The sequence below is a fragment of the Xiphophorus hellerii genome, chromosome 18 (assembly GCF_003331165.1).
Source record: "Xiphophorus hellerii strain 12219 chromosome 18, Xiphophorus_hellerii-4.1, whole genome shotgun sequence".
NCBI lineage: Eukaryota > Metazoa > Chordata > Actinopteri > Cyprinodontiformes > Poeciliidae > Xiphophorus > Xiphophorus hellerii.
In genome coordinates, this window is record NC_045689.1 from 20,103,202 (window position 1) to 20,130,014 (window position 26,813).

Genomic DNA, 26,813 nt, shown 5'->3' on the forward strand with positions numbered 1-26,813 from the left:
CAATACTAGAAAAAGTGTCAGAAGGGGAAAAATGGCACTTCTCTTGACAAATGAAGAATAAATAACAGCAAGATTTGACATCATACATGAGATTATGCTCTTCAGGGAAAGTTTTAAAGGGCCTAGTATGATTTGCATTATTTTGGCTGCATTAAATTTCTCTTATTCCCTGAACTGTACTATTAAAAGTGAATATATAGAATATATATATATATTTTTTAACGCTAATACAAATTAGAAAATAAATGTCCTAAAAAAATAGCTGCCTGTAAGACTTCTTTAATACATGCTTTCTTTCTTCCACTCTGTTTCAACTCTAATTGGTGCCAGTTAATTCAAATCAATGTTCACATTCATTAAAAAGCAACTCAAACCTGGACACAAAGTTACCTCTGTGGCTCATTTTTTCAATGTAACTCAGCAAAACATTTAAGCCCACTGACCCACAATAAATTGCTTTGTAACATTGCAGTCCAACAAACAGCCATTCCTTCATGAAGACTCACACATGCTCACAACGGAGATCTGTAGGATGACTAACAAGGCTGGAAAAACACCAGCACAAAGCTTCATCTGTCTCATCAAAATGAGCAACTGATACTGAAAATCATTCACTGGTAGAATTCTTTCATTGACCTATTTTATAGTTTAGAGTATTTTCAAGCCTGAAAATATTTTCAGGCTATTTTCAAGCCTGAAAATACTCTAAAACATGTTGCACTCAGACCACTGAACATATTTGGAACATTTTTAAACTATTGGTACTATACTATTGGTACAAATTGTCACAATAACTAAGTTATATATGAGTCTGCAGAAAGGCTCAGTTACTCATTTGGAAATTCTGGGAGGAAATGAAGGAAATTTCAAATGGGAATGGCTCCAAGTTGAAAGAGGCAGAACGGTAGTCAATTCAGCATTTATGGGAAACTCGATCAACACTAAGAGGCCATTTTTTTATGTGCTTCATCTCAGTAAAAACTTTTCTAATAGACCAAATTAGTGAATGTACAAGTCATCTCTGCCAAAAGTGAGCGAAAATAAAAACTTAAATTAGTCTGATGTGAGTTCAAACATTTTTTAAAGATTTCGAAATGTGAGCACAGCTGTATATCACTAATTCAGAGCATCATGAAGTAACTGATGAGATAACTTTGGCCTTGTAAAAGATGATAGGTCAACACCAGCTTATGAAATGGCTCCCCAAATCATTACTGAAGCAGAATTTCCCTGGACCTCAAATAATTTGGGTTGCGTCTCCCTACTTTTGAGGCTCTGGGACCTTGCTTTCTAAATGAAGGTCTGTAATTTCTGACCTATCTGTCAGAACAAGGTCGACTGCAGTCTGTGTCCCGGAAACATTTATTCTTGTGACTCTTGAACAGTTACCCCAGATAATTATGCAATTTTTTTTTAAGAATATTTTTTCCTTCAACTTAACTTTTTATTATTATGTTTGGATACAGCACTCAGCGAGCCTGGTTCTGTAGAAATTGTTTTTGTCGTATTTTCTTTAACTTTCCAAATATATTCCGCTTTATTTATATTTTTGCTTTCTGTGTTTAAAATTTTGGCTCCATTTGAATATTTAGTCGATATTGAGCTCTGTGCGTCTGTTTGACAACTACAAGCTGTCATTATGCAGCAGGCTGTGACCAGCCGCTCCTTGCCTGGGAAGCGCACGCACAGTGACGCACCGTGAGCTCACTTGACTTTGAGCCAGCTCAGCGTTTGTGCCCTCTCTTTCTCTTACACACACTCACACACACACACACACCCCCGCACACCCACCCACACACACACACACACACACACACACACCGCAGAGAGACAGAGAAAGGGAGGGGGTGGGGGGCGATCCTCGCTTATACCGGCTTTGTGGTTTTCATCCCCTATCAAGCGTTTTACCAGCACCTGCCAGCTCAGCTCAGCCGCGTGGAGCCGATGATGATAATTATGCTCGTTTTTAACTATTAACTTCAGCTACATTCATTCATCGAACCGGTAAGTTTGTTTGAAGTTCCCTTTAAACATTTAAGGAAGCAGCTAAAGGTCTGCTGAAGTAGGTAGTTAAGTTTTCTCTTGAGGGATGTCATTCCCCACAGAGCCTGCGCAACATCGGCATCACCGTTTTTACGCATGATGGTGGTCTGACTTTTCTTAGGATTACACGGCTGGTCTGGAGTATAGCTTGTAGTAACGGTAACGATAGTTGGACTGCGACTCAGAGACGGCAAAATATTTTTTGAGGCCTTGAGGTATTGTGGTTGAAAGAGAGTGGGGCGATCCACGATTGACCATTTTTGCATTTAACACAACTTAAGAGGTGACCCATTAATTACTTGCATCTAGACTATGGGATTATTTGTATTGGTTTACTTTACATTTTACTTGCCTAAAAATTTAACGATAAGACGAAGGAAGTGTACTTCATTCGAAACTTGTTCGTTGAGTCATTAAAGAAAAAAAAATCTTTTCAACTGTCTTCTGGTTCATAGGTAGCAACAGTCACATATAATTCCATGGCTGAAATAGCTAAAATCACACATTTTCATAACACATGATCTCGAGGTCAGGAGTTGCAGACCCCTGAGTGACATGAAAGGTCTCGGTCCTCATCAGCCTACCACAGTGGAAAATAATCAGTTGTGACAAAAATGATCATTCAAAACTCTAAAATGTTGCCAGCATTCAGGTTAGATGTCATTTTTGCTCCTGTTCTGACTAGCATTGTTACTCTGATCCTCTCTCATTTTCCCAACTGTCCCAGCCAAAATACTTTATATTAGGGAATCATGCAGTGGTTATACAAGTCTCTCTTTTCTCCACATAGGGTTTCCTGTCTTGGAAATTCAAGTTTTTCTACAGGCCAGGAGTGGGACCTTGAGCAGCTTAAAGGTCCACTTGTACTCCAGGTCAGCCCTGCTTTGACAATAGATTCACAATGCTTGCTTTGTAATGTAAGAACTGTACCTTAAAGCAGTGGTCCACACCCCCCGGGCCGCGGACCGGTACCGGTCTGTGGACCAATTGGTACTGGGCCGCGCATTGGTACCTGGCCGCGCAAGAAATAATTCAATATTTATGTATTGAGTCTGGGGGATCTTTTATTTTTGAAAATCCTTTAACCGGATTCTGTCGGTTACGTCTTGAGCGCCAACATTGAGCCCACAAGCAGCAGAATGATTTAGAAACAGCAGCAACAGCATCGGTGTCGGTGTGCGCAACCCCCCCCCCCCCCCGTGTTGCACAGCAAATTTGCAAATCCTTGAACGGTCCGCGGTACTAAAAAGGTTGGGGACCACTGTCTTAAAGCACTCGCCATGAAGTAATCTCCAATGAGAGGGCGAGTATCTTTTGGTGCATCGATATGGGTAGTCTAAGTAATGACCTCACTAGCCATGTGATCCTCCTCCTTCTCCTCACTTTTTAATGAGGTTTATAGTCCAAACTTTGGCTCAGACTGTATTGTTGGGTATCGTTGGCTCGGGTGCATCTAATCAGTTTATTGAGGCCAGCTGTAACAAATTAAGAAATTGTTCTAAGTATAAAATACAAAAAGAAAATGTTCGTTTTTTTACAGTAAATATTTACTCTTGTATTTTCTAATTTACTTTGTCTCATCATTTACCATTTCATACTACAGTGGTTTTGGTAGGAAGCACTACTGACCCCAATGAGCATGCTCACACTCATTAATCCACCCCAGATGAGATTGTCATCTTTAGTAGCGGGCATCCATTGTCTGAGTTTAAATTCCAACATGCTGGTTTCAGTAAGAGGCTCTTGACCTCTCTATTTCTCTCACACATCTGGAGGCACACACACAATCTGCACACATCCATCAGCAGAGGCCCACGTAGTTTTGGTGATCTACTAATATCTTTACACAATGTTGGTGTATGATATTGAATTGTTTTGGATTGATGAGGGGAAAAAAATCAGTAATTTAGCATTGTGACCATTTTTAAAAAATGTTTTCAATTTCAGGAAAGAAATTCATCTGAAATTATTTAATTCCATGTTTTTTTTCGCAACATTTTTTGTCCTTAAATATGTTAATTCAGTGATTACTTAATAAGCAGCAAATTGGGATAGTGATATATTAGCTTTCCAATAAAATAATCAAGAATTTCTAAGTTTTAGCTAAGCCAAAACAGTCTGAGGCCTTGTGAACAAATCAGCCAGGTCCTTATTAAAAACAAAGATATGTGCCACATCATTTAAAGGAATACTATTGTACACACAGGATTGGTTTCAGAAAAGTATTTGTCCACATGAACGCACACAACATGACAAATACATAGGGAGCAAAGCTAAAATCTATGTTGATGACAAACAATAGAGGGGAACATCGCCCTCATTGCTGCAAATGAGTCCCAAATTCTTCTATCCATTTCTTGCATCATTCTCCCATCAATTGTTAATGAGACATCAAGATACTTGAACTCCACTTGAGGAAAAACCTGGCCTCTGAGGTCAATCAGAGCCGCCTCGTCTTTTTCTGAGTAGCTGACTCAGGGAAGCATGGATTCATTTCAAGGAGCATCTTCTTGTTTATTTTAGTGTGTTCAGTTGAGATGCGATATGAGTTTTAGTTGGAAGCATACACTCTTGAGCAGTTTCAATATCACATTAAAGTATCAATACCACAAAATAAACAGTACAGCCTAAACTATCTCTGCTGTTCCAGGTGCTGCCCTCTATTTGAGCTTTAAAGAAATTAGTGCAGATCCATAACTGAACATGAACAGGGTTATTTATTGAATTGACTTTGTTTCATCTCTGATATCCTCTGTGCTAACCTTAAATGTTGGAGGTGATCATAAAGTTAGGTGGGCATGTATGCACTGCCGCATCTCTATCTGAGCGCGTGCGAGGGCATGTAGGAGTCAAAGACGTGAACTAAGCTCTAATTAAGCCATCAATCCTGTCATCTGTCTCTGCATTCTTTGAACCAGTGTGGTTGGGAATTCTGCCCGCCGTCCTTCCATGCCCGTGCCTCGACTGCCTGCCTCTCCAATGTCAGTCGGGGATTCTGTGCCAAAAGAAATTCCCTCTATATTACCAGTCAACAGATCCTGATCCAAGCTTGCTCGGTCAGCATCCATGCATGGTGAAGGGTTGGATAATTACAGGGGGCAACCTGAACAGACGCAGCTATGAGCGTGCATAGCTCACCTCCTGATCTCCTTACTCACAGCACACATGCAGGGCACACACAGGCTTAATTAGAACACTGACAAACATTATCTGTTGCACATTTTCTTTCCTTGCATTTTTCTAAAAGAACCACCTTTTTTATTATGCATGGGATATTCTTTTGCAGTAGGTGGGGAAAATAAAAGTCACTCTGCTGAGGGTTTCCGTCTTACTTTGTTGAAAATCAAGCTGTGAAAAGTGAGTCACTTCCAGGATGTGCCTGCTCTTCCTTAGCTGAAGTTTACCCTTCCTGAGTCTGTTGTGTTTTGTCATATCTTAACGCTAGTTTTCTTGGGAAAAAAATGCAATAGCAGCTGCATACAAAGAAGGCATAACTTTAAGAGTGTACATTTGCAATAGGGTTAATGTCGGGGCCATTATAAAAGTAAAATGTTTGGCTGATTAATTTTTTCTAAAATCACATCGGATGTGCTTAGGAGACTGTTGTCCTTTTGCAACATCTATTCATGTCTATCTAGTGGTTGCTTAGGGATATAGTCAAATAATATGCAGGTAGTAGATCTTATTATTATACCAACACTTGCAAAATAAGCCCACAGCATATTGCTGCCACCACTATGCTCTTTTCGGCTTTCAGACCTTTTTAGGTTTGAAAGCCTTACTTTGAGTGCTTCCAAATGTACTTCTAGTCATTGCATCCACAGAGATCAATCTTTGTTTCACTTAATAGTGAATTTCTCCAAAAGGCATTTAGCTCACATGGGCCGCCACCATTTTCAGTCCAATATCAAGTTGTTGGGTTTTGAAACAAGGTTTAATCTCTTGGTCACCACCCTTCCATTCCATGGGGGTCCAACAGAAAGTGCCCGGTTTCTCTGCAATGTCCTCTAAATATTAGTGGCAATGTATGTATAAGTATTTAAAAGTGTGTGAATTGGGGAACTTTCACTGTAAATTAATATTTTGTGCCAAATTTAAGAAAAAAAATAATTTTGGTTGTTCTTATTTAATCATTTAAGAGTTCAAATGCACCAAGCAGACCCAAAGCGGCGTTATCGTTCAAGACCAAATTCTATTACACAAGAGCACATTACAAATCAGAGAAGCTGAAAAAAAATAGTACATTTTCTGATTAAGGACAAACAATGTCAACAAGGAGTTTTATTTATTTTTTATAATTTTTTTTTTCTTTTTCAAGATCTGCAGAAGTCACAAAAACCCAAAGTAAAGTCACCAAGTGAAACTTTCAGCAGTTTATATACAGAAAGAAAAAGGTTTTTTTTTTTTTTCTAAAAGTAAATAAACCCTGACCTGTTGTATTAGTCTTCCAAACAAAATTGCTGATTTACATGTTGGCAGGAAATGACCCCTATTAGAATTATACATTATTTCTCTTTTCATAGCAGTTTATTTTTCTGGACTGCCATCTACATATTTTGTTTTAATATAGTACCTCTAAAAACCTTTGCAGTATATAATTCAGAGTGAAAGCAGATCTTGCTTGACCTAATAACATCTTTCTGACCTGTCTTCTTTGTCACACTCTACTGTATCCTATTAACTCACACAGTTATTTAAAAAAAAGCAAAAGAAGCAAGGTCTGGTTAAGGACAAGTAGTTCTGGGTATAACCACAATCTACCAGTCGGACCTGCTGGTGACCTGCTGCTGTCTTTAAGCTGCCAGAGCAAATCATATAGCACATGCGAATCAAGTTCTTTATGACAAGGCAGAAGTGAGTGGGAGAGCCAGGATTTTCAATGTGTGTGTGTGTTTGTCATGTTTTGATGAGCATGCAATCCCTCATATATAAAGTGCTCCAGATAGCCTGCAAAGTATTGGCAATGTGTCAGAGCGGTGCAGGAAACTGGTCCTCTCATTTCTGTTAGCTGAAGTTATTGAATCAAATTCAAAGCAATCCATTTTTAGACCTTTAAAGATATGTTAACGTACATGTGTTTGTCTGTGGTTGTTTTTTTGCTCATTGGGAGCAAATAACAGGGCTGTAAAATTATATTGTTTCACCTCTGTCAATATTATTTAATTCAGATAATGATTCATTTGCTTTTCACAGATAGTACTTATTAAGGTACTCTGGTTAAGGTTTAAATTGTGATGGTTTGATGGTGTTTTGCAGTGGTTGGTACCTACAAAATGGTTCAGTGGAATACAAAAGAGGCATGCGGCAGGATCAGGAAGAAGAGTGTTTTTCTGTGGAATAATTTTCAGGCCTAAGAGGTGACTGGCTCATCAGCTGCTTCAAATTTCCAAACAGTTATTACGGGTTTGGAGAATTAATGCTTTGATTCTAGCTTTTCTCCTGTCACATATCAATGTGCCCCACAGTGTGACTAGAATAACAACTTATAAATCTAGTCCATCTACCATTTAAGTTCTCTAAATTATCCTAATATTTACACAGAGAAAAGACTAGCAGTTAGAAAACAGTTTGGTAGTTATATCCTACTTTCTTTTTGTAGATTGTTCCTATCTTGTCTCATTCTTTCTGTTTCAACCACACATGTGTTTTCACTCTTTTCAAACTTAAAGATTTAGAGATGGATGACTAATGGAGATGACATGGTAAAAGTCCTGTTTTCCTCACTGGAGGTCAACTTCTTAAAAAGATTTCTCTCCCATGACTAAAACAATCATTAACTAAATCCTTCATATTTGTTTCACAAACTGAGACAACAAGTTTAAAGGGCTATTTTCACAGGTTTGTACATGTATAATTGAGAAAATAAGATTTGTTTTGTGTGAATATGTCCTGACATAATGTAATTGTATACTGCTGAAGTCAACAAAAGCAGAGCTGATTTACATCATCATCATTTACATTGATAACAACAGCTGTGAAAGAAGGTTAAATACCAATTCATAAAACAAGCTGGTTATAAATAATAATTAGACTGTGTGTATATATACAGTATATATATATATATATATATATATATATATATATATATATATATATATATATATATATATATATATATATATATATATATATAGTTGTTTTATTATTATTTTACATATTTCTCACACGCTGCAATTTCAGTCGTTATGGAATATCTTGTTCGAAATCAGCTTCTTACAGATCACCTTTGGTTTATTTTAATCCCCTTAAAGAGCCATTTATTTATTTATTTATTAGTGACATCAGCATATTTTTACACCTTCTCAAAATGAAATGTGAATCTGGACATCCACACTGCACAGAACATCATGTGCTATAATAGCATGAATGCAATTAATATGGCGTAAATTTTAAATAAAACTAATTTCCCAAAATGTCATAATTATTGTGCTTTTCAAGACTGATACACAACAGCACAACGGATTTCTGACCTTAAGTTGATGATATTAATGTAGCTCTAAACTAATATCCTCCAATAAAATGTAGAATCTCCTTTGTAATGATGAAAAGTCAGGGATCTTTTTTGGTCTTGATTGTTTTGTTTGCATGCTATTCAAATTGGAGCAACAAATACTCATGCATATCTGATTCTGAAATATTATCTCTTGTAAGGGTATGTTCTACCCTTACCATCTCTTCTCTACTCTCTCTGATCAAATCAACTTCTTTTGTTACAGCTGATAATGCAAAGCGACAGACGCCAACAACAGTAGAGAGGGCCTGTTTATCACTTCATGCTGGTGCACAGTTGCAATGGCAATCATGACTGATGCCACACAGGCCTAGAAGAAGAGTGACAGAGAAATGCAAGGACTAATGACACCTGCCCATTTATCAGACTTGCTTCCCATAATGAGACATTGTCTAAACACCAACGTACAAAGTGTTGGCGTAAATCAGCCTTTCTTTTGCCAGTAATGGGCACCTCCATGAAGTCAAACAGAGGGTATGGTTCTCCCAATCACGTCGTTGTCATACATGTGCATATTATCTTCACGTCCACCAAATGTCTGATGAATGGCAGAGTATAATTACCTTAAACCTTTCTTTTGCCACCTCAGTTCTTTTCCATTGTATTTTCCCACTTTACAGAATAAGCTCATGCTCATGTGCATCACAAGGAGGTGTTCCCCAAGGCTATGACATTGTATGTGACTTGGTGGGTTTATTGGGTAGCCTCTGCTGACATCATTTGACTTACTTGCATCATCAATGTGAAGGAAATGTTTCAGTGGTCATGAAAGATTAGATAAAACTCAACATGGTGGTTCAACTTTCTTATCTTTGCTTTAAAGTTATAATAGAAGAGTTAGGAAAGCTCTCCTCTTTCTTATTTTAGCTGACTCTGATATCTGTAAATGTTCGTGCATTTCTTTATAAAGGATGGTGCGCAACCCTTTTTACATAATTTTTACTGTAAATCTGTGTGAAGGCCCATGTCGCATAAGGGTTCGAAACTGACCTACAACCTTCAACCAGTGAGGATTGTAGTCATAATGCTAAGATGGTAAGCAGGTGTGAAGTGGGGAGAAACGGGACAAGCAGAGCTTCGTTATATCTCTCACTGGTTCTTCTATGTTGGTATATTTTGTGGAATATACCAACACTGAAGAACTCAATGATCACCATTGGACTCGACTTTTTGTAAGTGTTTGACTTGTGAAAAGTCAAGAAAGCTTAAAAAGTGACTTGTCTTTGCAGCCATTATGCATGACCATCTGAAAACAGTGAACACCCTGGACAAGTTCCCAGTCTCTCATAATCTAAATCACTACAACTTTTCACTTCTTAGGTTGTTCCTTTTACAAATGCATGTTCACTGTTGAATAGTACAGGATATTTTTTTCATAAAATTTAGAAAAAGCTTAAAATTGGTCTTTTTGAGTTTAATTTTTATGTGTGTGTTCTCACATAAACCTGGTATTTTAGCATGTATAAACTTTCAAAATTCACAGATTTAAAAAAAACTGTGTTCTACAAATAAAGCTTACTTACTTACTTACTTATTTACTGAGTTTTATTTTCATCAAAACACAATTTATCAAGTCGGACCTATTCATTGTAATAGTTACGGCATGTTTCAGTAAAATATCCAGAAGACAAAGTCCCATAGGGCATAACTAAGATAAATGCAACAAATCTCCTCGCAAAGTATCAACAACGTAGTTGGCATCTGCTATTATATAATTGGAAAGTCGTAGAAGTTGTTGTTGGACTTTTATTTGTAACTAAGCTGTTTCATCAATCTAAGCTCTGTAATATGTTCATCCAAACAGATGATGTTAGATGTCACCTTAAAAAAAAACAAACTTGGGAGCTCAGACTTGATACCAAAAGGTCTGGTGTCTAGCCAGAGTCTCCTCGTCTGTTCAACAAAGACAGCTCAGTGCCGATTTTGAAAGCCGACAGGGTGTTAGCCTGACCCATGATCTTCCCCTGCTGCTCCGTCACCTCACATTCAAAGGCCTGGAAGTTCCACTCATTCTTGTGTTTCCTCTTTTGTGGTCCCTTCCCTCCTTCACAACTTCATCCAGGAGGATTTCTCAGCTCAGCTGCGACATGACATCAAGAAGCCAGAAAAAGCTCCCAAACACGTTTTGCTTGTCCTTGCCTCCAAAGCCACCACAGAAGGGAATAATGTCCCTGTTTTTGTCAACCTGTTGACCATTGCTTCTTTATTAGTGCTATACTTAGCCCTCCTGAACAAAACAGAAAATTTGACATGTCATCTGACGTCGTAGCGGCTTGTTATTGGGATGCGTCAAACAGCAGAGCAGAAGGTGTCAGGTAATTACTGTTTTAACTGCATTTAGGAAAATTCACCACAAGTTGCTCTTCCTCCTTGAATGTGTTTTCTGGAATTTGAATTGTGTTTTGCTGATTTTGTACCGTCACATAAAATGACGACAACACTGAGGTTGCTATGTTCCATAGGAATTTGTGTTGTGTTTGCTGAGATATTCTGAGAGGTGCTAATGTCCTTGTTGTATGCCACTTTTCCACCGCCTCACACTTTGTATCTGTAGCTTTTGTCTGCTCTCTCTTTCTCTTTCTTCTGTCTGTACCCCCAACCACATAGCCATATGACTGCACCCTCCAAACCGAAGCACATGGCAGACCATGGTGCAACTGTCATCAAAGGAAGGCTTTGAAAAGAGAAACACTAAATTGCAATTATACAGGACTGACAGCACAGTCAGGCCAGCAAGAATGGAAAAGGCACGTGGAAGACAAGTGAATGAGTTCAAAGATGTCAGTCAATGCTATAAGAAGCAGACAAAGACCTCAGACCTCTTTGATTATGTAAGGTCTGTGCTGAAAGGGGCTGTAAATCTGTTTTAGTCATGCCTCTAGGCACGTTTTACCTGCAACAGTAACAATTTATCTTATTTGGAGAGTGTCTTAGGTTTTGTTAGAGACCATTAGGAAACAATTAGCATCACAAACCACCAGGAAACATGCCATACTGAGTCAAAAACATGGTTAGGGTATAAAACAATATCAAAATAGAGTATTTATCAAAGGTGCAGCCAAATCACCGATTTGTTCAAGAACCATAAATACTCACATAAACTCCAACCAAAGCCAATCTATTTTGAAGCTAGAGATTTCCTTCATAGACACTCGACCTGAACTACTTGTTCAAACTGGAATTAGACTGGGTTCTCCAAGGCAAATGTTGGAGTCTTGACCACTATCATAAGTTCAATTCTTTGAGAAGTGGCTAGGCGCAAGTAGCTTACTATGTAATATGTGGCTACCCACAAGGAGACCTTGTATGCTGGCTTTGATGGAAGCACTCATTCCAACTGATAGAGAAGTAAAATCATAGTTATAGTTTTTTTTTTCCAGAAAATATTAGATAACATAATTCTTACAAGATTCTAAGAGGAAACCATGTTTCATTTGAAGAAAGCAAGAAAAGTATTTACTCCATATTAATTAATTTACTGACAGATGTAGCAGTTCCAACCCAGCTCCCATTAAGCTCCAAAGAAGCTTATTTCCTAAAGTGTGATAATGTTTTACATATTAAAAATTTTACTTTTTAGAGGCAATTGTTTGGGAGAGTAAAGAACAATGGCTTTATGAAGACCAAGGCATTCAAGGACATGAGTGCACTCACGTGTCTGTGAGTGCAACTGAAGTCCACATGTGACAGTCTTTTTGTAGTGGGTTAGTTGGGAAAACCTCAGGCAAACTGGTTTGTAAAACCATCACATTTACAGACACTGGAGGCTTTGATTGCCTCCAGTGTTGCAGTGGTTGAATAAACAGTTTTTGGGGGCACCTCTGTATATTTTTAAATATAGATACTCTTTACCTGCAAGTGTTTTTTTTACAGAATCCACCTTCTGTCACCTGACTGATTAGCAAGTCCTGTATCCGACCACTGTACTCAGTCACTCAGCTGCAGATGAAGTACTGCTGCCTCAGTGCTCTGCTGGAGGTCAAACGAGGCTCTTCGGAGAAAGCCAGCATTCCTGTAGCCATGTCCAATTTGTTACTTGACACTTTCCAAAAACAGAGGCATTTAATTGTGGGTCCCATTTTCGTTTTGCTCTCTCTATCATTGCCGTTTTATTGATACGTGTTTCAAAATTTTCAGCTGCATGTGATGTTGCATGCCTGGAGTTGTGTGTAAGTGGATGCTGATGTCTGTGCGCATGTCTGACTTGTAATTAGCTTTGTGCTCTGGTCTGTATGGCATTTTAACAAATGCTTCTATATTTATTTATATGGACATGCTATCAGACTGATGTTTTCGCAGATGAACTCCATCCACCTCCTTTGCTTTCCGTCCCTTTGGGTTGGGGCTATGTTTTTTTTAAGCTTTGTGGTTTCTTTGTTCCCCCTTTATTTTTTTCAGTTCTTGCAATTCTGAAAATTATGTCTCAGAAGCTTTTCATTGGCACAAGGATTTTGTCCCCCAGACTGAACTCACAAACACATTATAATTTTTATTTTGCAGTTTGTGTAAGACACAACTTGCCGTTGGCAGACTCCGTACCGTTCAGATGTTTGAGTGTGTCTTTGTGTGTATTTCCCCTTTATGAACAAACCATGTGGAAATCAATTGTGTAGACCCTACATACATATAATACTGTGCAAAGGTTTTAAACCATTATTTCTTTATTCTTTGCTTCGAAGAGGCTATACTTTCTGGTAATCTTTATAAAGTGGTTCTGATTGATAAATCCCTAACATCTGTACGTAAAATAAGAGGAAGGCGGACAAGTGGAAAAACTTTACTTAAAAGACAAGTTTTCAAGAAAAAGGAAAACATTCTCAGGCCCTGACACAGGTAGCTCTCACCTTCCCAAGAAAAAAAGTAAAATAAAATTAAACTTCGATATAATTGGGGTACTATCACCTCTTCATCTCGTTAATGCAGCAAATGTACAATAACCGGAACCAGACGGTCCAGCCCTTATGTATGATGACCAAAACTTGGGGATCTCAGCGATCCAAATTGAAAGGAGTCAGTTGAGGTAGTTCAGATATTTGGTAAGGATTTCTACTGGTTGCCTCTCTCTGGTTATTTTCAATTTATGTCTAATTGAAAGGGAAGGAGAGCCCTAACTCACTGGAGGAACTAAATTTCTCTTCTGGCCTGGGAACCACTTGGGAACTTCCAGGATGAGATGGAGATTTTCCCATGGGAGAAGGTGGTCTGAATTAATCTCTTAGATCTGTTATCCTCTTGAATCCAACCCTGGACAAGTGGAAGGCAATGGATGGATTGAAGTAATAAAACCCCTCTCTTGAAAAAAGTCAAATCCCGAATAGAGATGCCAAGATTAGAGTTTGCTGTCAAATTTCCAATCTCAGGTTTTTGTGAAACTTTGACTTGTCAATATTCATACACCTCTATATGGTATAGAGGTATATGAACTTATAGACCTCTCGAAAACCAGAAGAACCTTTGTAAACTTTTAAACATTGCAAAATAGTGGACTCAAGAATTTTGTCCAATATTGTGTCTTTAAATATAAAGTATATAGATTTATCAGTCTAGCAATTTGATTTCTGTGTTAAAAAAATAAGAAACCAGAATAAATAATAAAACATTTGTTGATTTTCTTGTTGCATAGCAGTGAAAACATGTGTTTTTCTACTTGCTCGATGGTTAAGAGGATCATTAAACAAGTATCACCCACACACATGCACAATGTGCAGGTTGACTGTTTTGGCAGTGACAGACGGGGCATGTCCAGAGGGCGCGAGGGGTGTGTCTGTGGTCAGACTGACCGTATAAGACACGGCTAGGTACTCTAAAGATTTTCATTCAGCTGCACTGAAGAGTGTAGATCTCAGTTTTGACTAATTTCTGCAACTTCATTTCATGCTTAATTTATTTCATTTGAGTTCCGGTTGAAAAACAACTAGTTTGTCTTTTTGAAGTTTTTTTGTCTCTCAGAACATTATTTATTCAAGTGTTTGAGTTAGAGAGAAAACTGCAGCATTTTTAAGTTTAGTATTGATTCAGCATTTTTAGTGAGTCAAGCATCCTTGCTGGGTTGCCTCAGCAACCGTGTGGGTCCACTGAAAGTCTGGGGTGAGTATGCAGCTCAGCTGGATTTTCCTGCTCTCCTTCCTCAGCATTATCTCTTTAATTTGTTTGGTTTAAATTTGGCGGAGCCCCCTTTGTCATCTACTGTTTTTAAAGGAAAACTGCACATAGAAAAGTACATACCTAACATTTTTGTGTATCTGTTATTTTTGCAGAAACCGCTCATCATTTTTCAAACAATTTGTGCAAAAAAAAAAAAAAATCTTACAGCAAACACAGACATCAGTTGCATATTTTTGCATATTTGAAGTAATATTTTAAACCACAAAGTGCCTATCTGTTTGGTGGCAGGTTCAAGTCCATCATGATAATGCCAGGGTTTTGCAAATTCACAGCCCTATAATTGTGGCTTTAAATGAGAGATCTGTGCAGAGGAAATTCTCCCTGCAAATCTTCATGGTTTATCTTGGGATTTGGCCCAATTAATGATGTTTTAGTGCAGTAGGGGTGACATTTAGCATTTGTTTTTCACTATAATATTCTGGTATTAGCTAAAATATTAGTAATGTTATGATATTTGTGCATGCTTATGCACACCCAGTAATAACAAGTAATAATTAACTTGATGATTGCACCTGTCGTGCAATTCAGTAGATTAAGAGGGAAAAGTGAAGAAAATGAGCCAGTTGATTTGCTGGGTTATCATAATCATGATACATTTTTACATTTGATTAGATATTTAATTTTATTTGTATTTCAAAGACAAAAGGTGTGTTTTGTTAACCCCTATAATTGCGTTTAAGTACATGGTGTATTTAAAGGGTCATATATGAATGTTTCATCACATTTTAAAAGATTGTGATATTAATCATAAAAGTTGCCATATGCATATAAAGCTTTAATCATCATTGGTTTGTTCATAAGTCCTTTAAACAAATACACATATGGAGAAATCTGTGAATCTCAAATGTACATGCCTGAAGCTTGGAAACAGAAAACACTGTTTCCAGGGTCAGCTGATGTCACGTGTCGAGAAAGTCAGCATGTGTTAGCAAATGAAGGTGTTGCAGGATGAATCATTGGATGAACTGTGTGTATGAGCATCTGCAGCCCAAAAATAGCTGCAGAAAATCCCTGGTTCATTCACAGGAGTGCACAAAAAGCTCCTGAATCATAGTAAATGTTATTTACAGCTACAAGAGGTGCTTCTTACCGATCTGTGTCCAGAGTCTCTGAACTTTTGATCACTAGCAAAAATGACTCAGCTGTTATGAACATGTACTGTACTAATTTGCTCCAAAGTGATGGTTATACTTAAGGTGTCATGTCATTGTTTTTTCTGTTTGTGTAATATTTAAGCTTTCAAAATGGTACATTTATGTCCACCTTGTTTGCTCTGCTGCAGATCATATGCACATAGAAGAATACATTGAAGAAGATGAGGAACCACCTTTGCTGCTCAACTTTCGTCCTTCTCGCGGTATAATTCATTACTTTCATATGTCTTAATATATGCAAATATGTTTGCGCCTCCCCTCACTCTGACTTATGTATCTTCCAGGTGATAGGCTGTGGTGGGACTGCAGTGGTGCAGTGTCGGTGGGGAGAAGCGTGTGTGTGTTTGCAATGCCCTGCAGGACAGGAGCCATCCAAGGTGAGCAAAAGAGCCAAAAGAATTGTTGAACATTTTTTAAATGGTAAATTAATTTTCTCTTCCCCGTGTTGTCCACTATGCTTCCTTCAATACATCTCCCATTGCTTTTATAATCCAAATAAAATATAAATGTGATGAAATGTGCTTATGCATGTTTTTATCCACAGTAATTCTGTGGATTCATTCACTATAAATAAACAAACAACAAAAAAACTATTTATTTTTGAGATACATTGTATTCCATCCTTATATTAATGTATTATTATTATTATATCATATTAAAGCCTGTAAAAGTCAAGAAATAAAGGCCAGCATGTAAACTTATTTTATTTTTTGGAGACTTTCATCATATTTACAGTGTCTTTCACAAGTATTAACAGCCCTTCATCCTTTAAACATCTTGTGATCCCACCATTCCACCATTTCCTCCACTTGTGATGTGTGTATGTAGCCTAAAACAGTATAGTGACCAGAGAACAGTTTTCCACATCCACTACAAGGTTTTTGACAAATGTTAAACTGGACATCTTAATGCATTCTTTCAACAATAGGTTTCTTTTTGTACGTCCTTAGTGTAAAATAAGTTGAAGGTTGTGTTTGTAAAATAAGACAAAATGTGAAAAAGCTCAAAGGGCACTGCACGTTTAAATAAGATCAAGAGTTGTTGCCTTAAGTAAATTTTAATCACTCATACTTACTGCCAAAAACTGTATAATATTTTATCAGTAAAACCATGAAGAAAATATAAAACACAAACTTTCTTAGCTAAACTTGACATTGTACAGCACAAGAAAGAGGCTCTAGTGTGTCTTTTTTCCGTTTTATCTTCTAGTGTTTGAAGTCTTTTCTTTCTCTTCAGGCTTGTAGGCAGATCCAGAGTTCAGCTGAAGACGTGAAATGTCAGTTCTGCCCACCTGGGAGCTTTTCAGATACAGTCGACTCTGAGCTCTGCCGTCCGCACACATCCTGTGAGATCCTGGGCAGAAACGTTTCAGTGTCTGGCACTCTGACCTCAGACGCTATCTGTGGCGACTGTCTGCCTGGGTGAGTACTGCTGCTTCTGTCTCGCTGCTGCTCCACATGCACCCACAATTTAAACTTGTTTCACTTTAATTTTGTTCCTTTTTTTGTTTTGTTTTGTTTTGTTTTCCTCATCCAGATTTCTTTCTCCTGATGGAGGACAAGTTTCCACTAAAAGCGGTTGCATAAAAAGTAATATCCTGCACCCCTTAATTTGCTCCCTGGTGTTTATAGGCATCTATTCCTATAAACATTTGATTCATTTTGCTATTCTTGTCTCCATCCTCCAGCTGAATTGCATGTCAGAAAGATTCGCACTGTGGGAAAAGGTTCCTCTAATGGGGCAGGAGGACCAGCCAATAGTACGGTGGTTCGAAGCGCCGAGGAAAAGACGGCAGAGTACGCTGTGTTCGCGTTGGTGCCTGTCTTTTGCATAATGGGCCTGTTGGGCATCCTGATCTGCAACATCTTGAAGAAGAAGGGATACAACTGCACTGCTGAGAAGGAGGGGAGAGACGAAGAGACTGCTACACCTCAGAAAGAAGGTGAGAAATACAAAAAGTGCAACTTTGACCACATAATGTCATTCAATCCTGTAGTCACACAATTGGTGCTGTGATGTGTTCTAAAGGCATCAGCACTCAAAGGAAGTGGGGGCTTTTTTTAATGCCATACAAGAGTCAATTCAAGAGTCAACAGAGCAGAAAGGTTAAGATGGGAAAATCAAATGAGGTAGACAGAAATCAATAAAAGCTATTAAAAGTTTAAAGTGGGAGAAACTGAAACAATGATTAAGGGTGTGGGGAGGGGCTCTAAAACAAATATTGATTCATCACACCCACTCTATGCACTTTGTACCGACTACTTTTCAAAAGAACAGCCACTTTGAGATGGTATTTCTAAGCATAATTCTTAGCCTTTGACCCACTTACATGCAAAAAGAGCTTTGCAAGTTGTTGATATAAGGCAGTAATTGACATTACAATTACAATGTCAAGGTCACCCACACTGCTTTGCACGTAATGTGGTAAATAGCACCCACTTCTCCATTATTCTCCTTTTGGATTTGGTGTACTGTGGTTGTTGGGTTCTTATTCTTGCAAAACACATGGGATGGACTGTGTTTTCCACAGGGAGTTGAAAGGACAAATGCTAAAGATTGTATTGAGAGATGGCAAAATAAAAAGGTTTATGTTATGTAAGAAACAATAAAAACGTTTCTTTTTTTAGTCTACAAACTGACAAACCTGATTGTAATCCAGCATCCATGAAAAACAAAAACCATATACAAAAGGTAATATTTAATAATTAATTACCTAGATTGTTTATTAGTTCTATGTGCTTCCAAGGAAGAAAGAGAGGGCCTTTAAAATGTGAGCCTTAACAGATTTAAAGCTGGCTAAGCTGGCGTCTTCTGTTCTCACCTGATGGTGCAAAGCAGAGCCAACAAAGTATTATGACCTACCAGGAGTGTCAGCTGGGAGCTCAACAGATCCTGTTAAAAGGCTGTTTACGTCTGCACAACAGCTGTTGCTTTTAGGTTTCTTAGTGACTGACATGGAGGAAGAGTAGGGTCTGCTTTCTAATTTATTCAATTAACAATTATTCCACCATCTGGAGACATGCATGTAGAAATCATTGAACCTTCGCCCCAAGATGGGGAGAAAAAAAACAATAGAATTAAAAACTGTGCAAAACTTCATATTAAACAGTTAAAATTAAATAAAAAGCACATTTAGAACATAGAAATGAACATGTGTCCACTTTAAACTTTACATTAGTCTGTAGTGCTTTGCATCATTGATACTTATCTGTGTTTTTATGTTCTGTGAAGTGACAGACCCAATGGATAGTTTTTCTTGCTCCCTACAAACGTTGACAGAGCCTTTCACTAAGCTGAATGTCTGCTCAATGTGAATAAAACCCAGTTGTATAAGCATAGAGGATGCCATTTAATAGTGGCAAGTGCTTCAGGTATCAGCGATGTCTGGTTTTGTGTTTGCGTAGCTGTTGCCTCAAAATTTAAATTGCTCCTGATGCTGCAAAGGAAACTGAACCTGAACCTCCTTCTCTCTGCAGCTCCCTCATTTCTTCCGTCTCCTCTCCATTTATCATAAGTTTCAGTTGTGTCTGGAAAAGAACTTGACACCAACAAACCCTCTCTCCTTTCTCAGTCAGATCAATTATTTAATCAGCTCCTTTACCTCATTGTTAATGTCTTCTGTTTCGTTCTCCTTGGCCAGGACATTTTAGTTGCTTCCTGCTCTCAATTCTAAGACTGTTTATATTTACAGTGAAATGAAAGCTGCTAAGTTGAATAATTTAATGTTTTAGGGATACATTGAGAACTGGGAGCAATAATGAATGAATGTGCAGTTGCACATTCATTCTTTCAGGTCTTTTCAGGTCTTGATGCAGCTACCTATGAGTAGACTGTGCTATGCTAAGTGAGTTAAAGGAGAGAAGGAGGGTGTTTATGCAGGGAGTCAGATGAAAATGATGGAAAACAGGAAACATGAGAAAGTGAGCAATGGAAAAAGTAAGAGCACGAAACAGAAAACCTCATTAACAAAACCTGTTCCTGTTTCTCTGCCAATACTGCTACATTATGCACTTGTGACAGTCTGTCAGTCTCATGATGTCTTTGCTTGGCTAAAGTTAGACAAACTTCTTGCTTCTGCACTTTTCTGACCAACTCTGTCAGGGAGAATACCCCACAGGCTGAATTACAACAAGCCATTTGCCTTGTAGGACTAAAGCAGTCTTGCTAGCAGCTCTGACAAGCTGGACTTACACATTTCAGGTGTAGAGGCATTAATGGAAGTAATGTCTCTAAATCTATGTTCAGGCAGAGTAATGACTCATTAAAAACTCTAGTTCTCCAGTTCTCAGTCAAATGCTGCAGTTGAACTTGATCAAAGAGTCATGGTGTAAAGAGTGCCACTCTGTGAGAGTGATGCTGTTATTTTTCCATAGCAACAATCACTGTAGAGACAGAGCTATTGTTACGCTCTGACAACAGCCTAATGCTGCTGATGTAAGAGATAGAAATAAAACTCTACACACACACACACACACACACACATATACTCAGAGACATTTCCAATCAATACAGTTGGAGTTCACACTTGGCTCAGTGTCGCTTGGCATTTCACACTACAGTGCACTGAACGCACCAACACACTGAGCTCTGTGTGCTCCAGCAGTGCTGAATGGAGGAGAACTGCTGAGTGAGTCTATTCTGTCCCCCCCAGGCCCTCGCTGCCTTCTCTCACTGTCCTCATCTATTATGGGATGGGGTGGCCATGGAGGCATTTATATTCTTTGCAGTTAATCTGTCCTCGTCTATCCCCATCAGACAGAGCGGCTCAGTATGAGTGACTTTGTGAATTTTGGGACTCATTTAAAAAAAAAAAAGAAAAAAGTTTGCTTACTATTTACCCTCCTATATGGAAAAACATTTCATCTGTGATGGAAAAAAAGGGTTATTTTTCAAATTAAAAACGTATACTTTTGCTTACCAGATCATTTATCACTTTAGCTGCTGGTTACAATGGTTGCAATCATCTGTGTGGGAAGTGGGTGAGCTGCCAGATCTGCAGCACCCTCCAGTGGTGGGTCAAGGTCAAAACAACTGTGAAAAAATTTGTAGTGACTGTGTTGATATTTTATGTTACCAAGGATTTTACTTGACTGTCCAATAACAATGGCTACTGTGATAAACGATCCTCTGCCATTGGGCAGTATGCTGTGACTTACAGTTGAAACCAGGTATTTATATAATTATGCTGAATAAAAAAATACACTTTTTTTTCTCACTGTCAGAAGATTAATCAGACCAAACCTCTCTTGTGTTAGGATGCAATTACTAAAATTATTTCTATTTGCTAAATACCAGAAAACCTTGGGGAAATATTTTGCAACTTTGTTCGAACTCAGAAGTTTATCTACATTTGGTCAGTATCCAAAATAATTGTCTTTTAAACTGTATGGTTAGGTTCCAACCTTTTGGGCTTCCTTTCACAAGCTTCTCACAATAGTTTGCTGGAGTTCTGGACCATTCCTCTTGACAGAGCTGGTGTAACTGAGAGCATTTTGTAGGCCATCTGTCTCGCAACTTGCCCAAAACTTCTAGGGTTGAAATCAGGGCTTTGTGATTGCCACGCCAAAACGCTGACTTTGTTGTCACATTGATACACGTTGGCTGTTTGCTTAGGATTATTTATTGTCTATTTGGAAGACCAATCTGTGCCCAAACTTTAACTTCCTGGCTGATGTCTAAAACTGCTGCTTCACTATTTCTACATATAATCTTCTTTCCTCGTGATGCATTTTATTTTATGAGCTAGCTAATATGTTTCCCCCTGTCTTTTAGGTCACAACTGCCCCTACATATCTGATGACCTGAATGAAGACACAATCAGTGTTCTGGTTCGCCTCATAACAGAGAAGAAAGGTATATATCACATCTGATTTGATCTGAGCCTGTAGTGCAATCTTATTAATCAAATAACAAACAAAAGAACAACTTTTTGCTCCTTGGTAGATTTCTTTCGTTTTTGCTGCCTGTAAATTTCAGATCTGACAAATGCTAATATCAGACAAAAATAACCTTAGCTTTATGGAAAATATTAGATTATTTAATCTTATCAGTGAAAAAAATGTATCCATATCAGCCTGCCCCTCTGTGAAAATGTGGTCACCGCTCTAAATGTAATATGTGCTTTTCTTGTTGGTAACCACTTTCAATTATTTATTTGCATTATTGTGGAGGAAATCTTGTTTTTCTTTTAACTCTTCAGAGCTGGATTTGCTGCTTTTGCTTTGAATTAGTCACCTGCTCCATAACACAAGTGAGCTTTAGATGAAGATCACAGTTTGATCATTGGACATTCTCAGAATTTTCTGCTAAAGAGCAGCTCCTGATGCAGCAAAGCAGCTCCAGACCATCACTCTGCCTCCATGTTTTGTTCATGATGTTGTTCCAAATAGCAGACTATACACATTCCAGAACATTTTTATTGCATCTTCCACTTTTGTCTTGTCAGTCCACACAATATTTTTCCTAAAACATTGTCCTCAAAATTTTGTGATCACTTTATTACAAAGGGATGTGCTCATTCTGATAGCTTTTGCTTCAAAACATGCAATTTCCATTTGAAAATAGCTTCTTATATTTTAGTCAAGTTACTGTGTATTTCTCTCATCATTTGAAACATGAGTGTTAAACACTGACCAAAAACAAGAACTATTTAAGAGGCAAATAATTCTTCAAAGCACTTCGTACTTGTAATCCATATTATCTTTTACTTTTTTAACATGATCTAATTTTATGTCAAGCAGAATGCGAAAACTTATGCAACCAAAAACATTAAGAGGTGGTGTTTCAATAAGCTGATATTGTCTCTGTTTCAGAAAATGCTGCTGCACTGGAGGAACTGCTGCTGGAGTATGAGAGCAAACAGATGAGCAAAGGCTCATCAATCAAGTAAGTGTCATACACACACACACACACACGCATTGTTGCACGCATGCACCCCCCACGCGCGCATGCAGTCACACACTGTCACACACTGACAAATCCTTGCATGCTTTCACTAAGTTGTGGTACCCCCCCACGCGCGCACGCAGTCACACCAAGTCACACACTGTCACACACTGACAAATCCTTGCATGCTTTCACTAAGTTGTGCTCCTTGAGGTCAGATTTAACAAGAAGTCAACTTCACTCCTGTAATTTTCTCTCTAATTACATATACTAATGACATTTGTAATTCACAGTTTCCTTAAACTTTTAAAACAAAAACACATAGTTTCAAAAGATGTATTAACCCTACAGACTGCTTTGGCTGCATTTTATGAGTAGGAGCAGTTTGACGCTTAGCAGTGACTCATTCCCACAGGTCTGCAGCGAACGTCTTACACAGTCATAAAAACTGTCCAATTATGAGACTTCAACAGTCATTTGGTCTCTGAGCTCACTGGTGGCCACATAACTTATCAAAGTCTCAACTTTTACACGACCAAGGGTGGTTGTGGCTGGAACTTTAGTTGCTGTGGCTTTAAGAATCACTCAAGTAGTCAGAATTAAGTTCAAAATGTCAGTTTACAAAACTGTGCCTCTCTATTTTCTTATATGAGATCTTGCTTATTTTTTAAACATATGTTAACATTTCAGCCTGGCATAACATTGAAAAAGATATTGTTATAAAATCTGTTTGTAATTAAGCACTAAGGGAACTACTCAGAGAACAGAACCATTCCTTGGATATCATTTTGCTGTGAGACCTTAAGCCTTTCTAGTTTACTGTTCAAATTTTGCATTTATTTTTAAATGTTACAGATGCATTCACAGACAGTAGGTTTAACTATGTCATAATTTAAAGGATCTTCCGACTGCCACTGCTGGCTTTTAATTTAAACACTACTACAGATAGCATAAACGTCTTCTTTTGTGCACAGAACATATTATGTTGTAGAGTTTAGTAAGCTGTAAAGTGCATTTAAACTAAACTGAGTTGCACCACTGTGCTGTCCAGATAACAGAATTAAAAGAAAGAAATAATTTTAAAAACTGTTAGAAAACTGTAGCCTGTGAAAGTCATCTAACCAAATAAAGGACTTTATTTTACTCATCTTTGGATTTTGACCTGCCCACCCCCCTCCCCCTCCCAAATTTGTTCAGTTCTGATTTTTATGTATTTGCTTTTAGTGTGAAAAATTGTGTGTAAACCAGTGATTGGAGGTGTCAGTGGCTGGAGCTGATACGCTGTTTCTCAATGGGGCCACAGAAATACATAGCTACAGTTTCAGGAACATTCTGACACACACACAATGTCCACACACATTTCTGGAAACCCTTTAGATAGATGCAGAGCCCATGGAAGGGGCTATGTGGGGTCAACCTCTTGCAGCAATAACAGAGACAAACAACTGTCTCTATTTTGCTCTTTACCTTAATCAGCACCATATAACAATAAAGAGACCTTCACTTCTTTAACATCAAAATTGCTGTATGTCTACACAGTCAATGCATAGAGCTACTTCCTGAAACAATTGAACTTCATCTTTTATTCTTTGCCTTCTTGGTATATACAAGCAGATCTAAGACATCCGGCCTCTTTGCTGGAACAGAGACCCTTATAAAACATGCAGGGTAGGGGTATTTGAGGACCAGGTTTAGAAACCGCTGAACTACTATAGATGGGAGAGTGAGAAGAGTTGGCCCATCATAGGACAGAAATTTGTACATTTAGGATCACTGCAACACAAGGTAAAATTTGTAAAATTTATTAATTAAAAATGCAATAGTTGATGATTGTAGTCATCTTGTGATTAGACCAAGGTTCGAATAAACCTTCTGACCATTTTTCCTCCCTTTCTCACCAACAGGTTCCCGATGCTGTCTCCCTTGTCCACCTTCCGCTCCATCCCCAAGTCTTGCCCCCATCAGTCCCACCTCCACACCATCTCAGGTCTCTCCGGTCTCGCTCCCAAACACGGCTACCGCTGCTCCCGCTGCGCTCAGAGAAAGTGGCCTCCTATACTCATTCCTCCCCTGGATTCTCTCAAAGACCCTCTGAAGCCCCCACGGGGTCTCATTCTGCCCTCCTTGGACACACCTGTTAACCAGCAGAAGAACCCTCTACTGGGGGCAGGTTGCGTAGACACTCATCACCCCCAAGCCACTGTTGTTCCAAAACCTGTTCAGAACAAAGTGGACAGCAGTGAAGGGAGGGAGAAGAAAGAAGGAGAGGTGTTGTCTGTTGGGAGGTGAGTTCGGCTAAATGCATTGCTATGTTTGTTTTTTGTTTTTTTTTAGCTGTTTCTGGTTTAAAGTCTTCTTCAACTTCACATCGGAACTGAAAACTGGCCTGAACAGCACTATGTTTAAAAGCAGTTTCAGATAATCTGCTCTGGTTTCTTCAGGTGTTTTTTCACTTGTCTTTCTGACACTAACTTTAGATAACTTTCTGTTTTTAATTTAAAGATTTCAAGTTGCTCACATACCTGAGTACAAGCCTGTTACCACAGAAACAAAAACATCATCCCAGGAACAAAGAAACTCCCTGTTTGGTGGGAAACATTTTCCCTCCTGTTCATCATCTGGCTTCAGGAGGTACGGTCATAAAAACTCAAAAGGACACCATGTGTCATCACTTTCTTTCTGATTCTTGCTTCAATCTATGTCTCTGTTGTTTCTTTATACTTGATTAAATGGTGAATGTGTGTTGAATTGATTGTCAGTTCACTGAGATTGAATGTAAATAACACAAGATAAGTCATGTGTATTAATTATGACAGAAAATTTTTTAAATGTTGGATAAAAAGACAAGTAACCATCTTCTCCAACTGTCTGACTATGTCAGGTGACTTAGAAGTACCGAGATCATTTTTCTTTTTGTGAAATGACAAAATAATAGGAGTGAGAATATCTTGGAAAATCATTTAATGCTTCTTCAAACTGAGAAGTCAACTTTCTCAAGTTAAATAATTTGAGAAAGCCCAGATTATGATGTTCTGGCTTTGTGATCTTCTGGTAGGTTATTCAAGACATTTTATATTAAGTTTAGGCACAGCATTTGGGAACAATATCTTAGAGACATTGCACTCAGACGCGCCACTTATTAACAGGCCCATAAATACTTTTATCTGTCCTGCAGATTAAAAAGTTTTAGACAGAAGACAGTGCTTCAGCATCTGTCCCAATCCAAAATATTAAGACACAGCTGTAACAAGCCTTCAGTGTTGTTGCATCATTAGCAAAGGATTTTAATGGCTGATTAACATTACAATTTCCTTTGTCTTATCAGATAAAAAGATGCAGAGAGGCTGCATGATTATCCTACCTCGTGAAAGAAGACTTCAATATCTGATGGCAGCTTAAATGCCAGGATGGAGATGCTCTTCAGAAAACTTAACCTCCACCTGCTGGAAGAAGAAGGAATTGCTTCTCATCGCATGATAAGACGATCTCTTGAAGTCTTAAGCTGTCAAGATCTTGACAGCTTGATCTTATGCTGCTCAAAGCTTAATGCCCAGCCAGCAACGGTGCTGGAAAGCTAATGAGTTTAATGCAGGAGGAGGATTTGTTTAAACCAAACATCAATGAAACAAAAGATGCAAAATCACTAATTGTTACAGATCAAAATATGGTGGTTCTGCTGCCTTGGAAACAACTTTTGTGACCTGTTTCGCCCGTTAGCTTTGGAGGAAACCAGACAGCACAACACAGTCAAAAAAACATAAATAATCTTTGCAACCAAGTGCCACATAGATTTTAGGTAAAAATGTATTTGTTAACAACTGGTTCATACAAAAAAGGCTTGTTCTTCTCTTTGGCTTGCATAGAAATTACAGACGAATTAAGGATTTGGTTTGGTTCTTTAATTTGTTGAATGTATTAACAGAAACTCATTGTATGCACTGAAGTAAGTTAATCCGGTTGGAGGGTTTAAACCTGAGCTCTGAATTTTACATCTATAAAGGTCAATATTTGCTAAATGCCAGCTATTGGAAATCTGTCACAGTCCCAGGGGTAAA

The 26,813-nt window shown here is 38.2% G+C and overlaps 1 protein-coding gene across 2 annotated transcripts; it reads left to right on the plus strand.

Moving 5' to 3' along the window:
• Positions 1 to 1,846: 1,846 nt before the first annotated feature.
• relt (RELT TNF receptor) lies at positions 1,847 to 26,439 on the plus strand. 2 transcript variants are annotated; one of them, XM_032590839.1, is made up of 11 exons: positions 1,847 to 2,004; positions 16,002 to 16,076; positions 16,158 to 16,250; positions 17,110 to 17,294; positions 17,410 to 17,462; positions 17,561 to 17,815; positions 21,646 to 21,726; positions 22,686 to 22,758; positions 24,663 to 25,043; positions 25,261 to 25,389; positions 26,084 to 26,439. In XM_032590839.1, exons 2-11 carry the CDS (start codon positions 16,035 to 16,037, stop codon positions 26,085 to 26,087), a joined length of 1,296 nt encoding a protein of 431 aa, XP_032446730.1. In that variant the 5' UTR covers positions 1,847 to 2,004; positions 16,002 to 16,034; the 3' UTR covers positions 26,088 to 26,439. The 2 variants fall into 2 exon arrangements, with proteins under 2 accessions (XP_032446730.1, XP_032446729.1); XM_032590838.1 differs by lacking the exon at positions 1,847 to 2,004 and adding an exon at positions 14,387 to 14,641.
• The last annotated feature ends 374 nt before the right edge of the window (positions 26,440 to 26,813 follow it).

Excerpts from the sequence above, each read along its gene's own strand:
- relt (XM_032590839.1), top strand. The coding sequence starts at position 16,035 with ATGAGGAACCACCTTTGCTGCTCAACTTTCGTCCTTCTCGCG. Across the intron at positions 16,077-16,157 it reads CAACTTTCGTCCTTCTCGCG|GTGATAGGCTGTGGTGGGAC; the intron begins GTATAATTCATT and ends TGTATCTTCCAG. Across the intron at positions 17,463-17,560 it reads TAAAAGCGGTTGCATAAAAA|CTGAATTGCATGTCAGAAAG; the intron begins GTAATATCCTGC and ends TCCATCCTCCAG.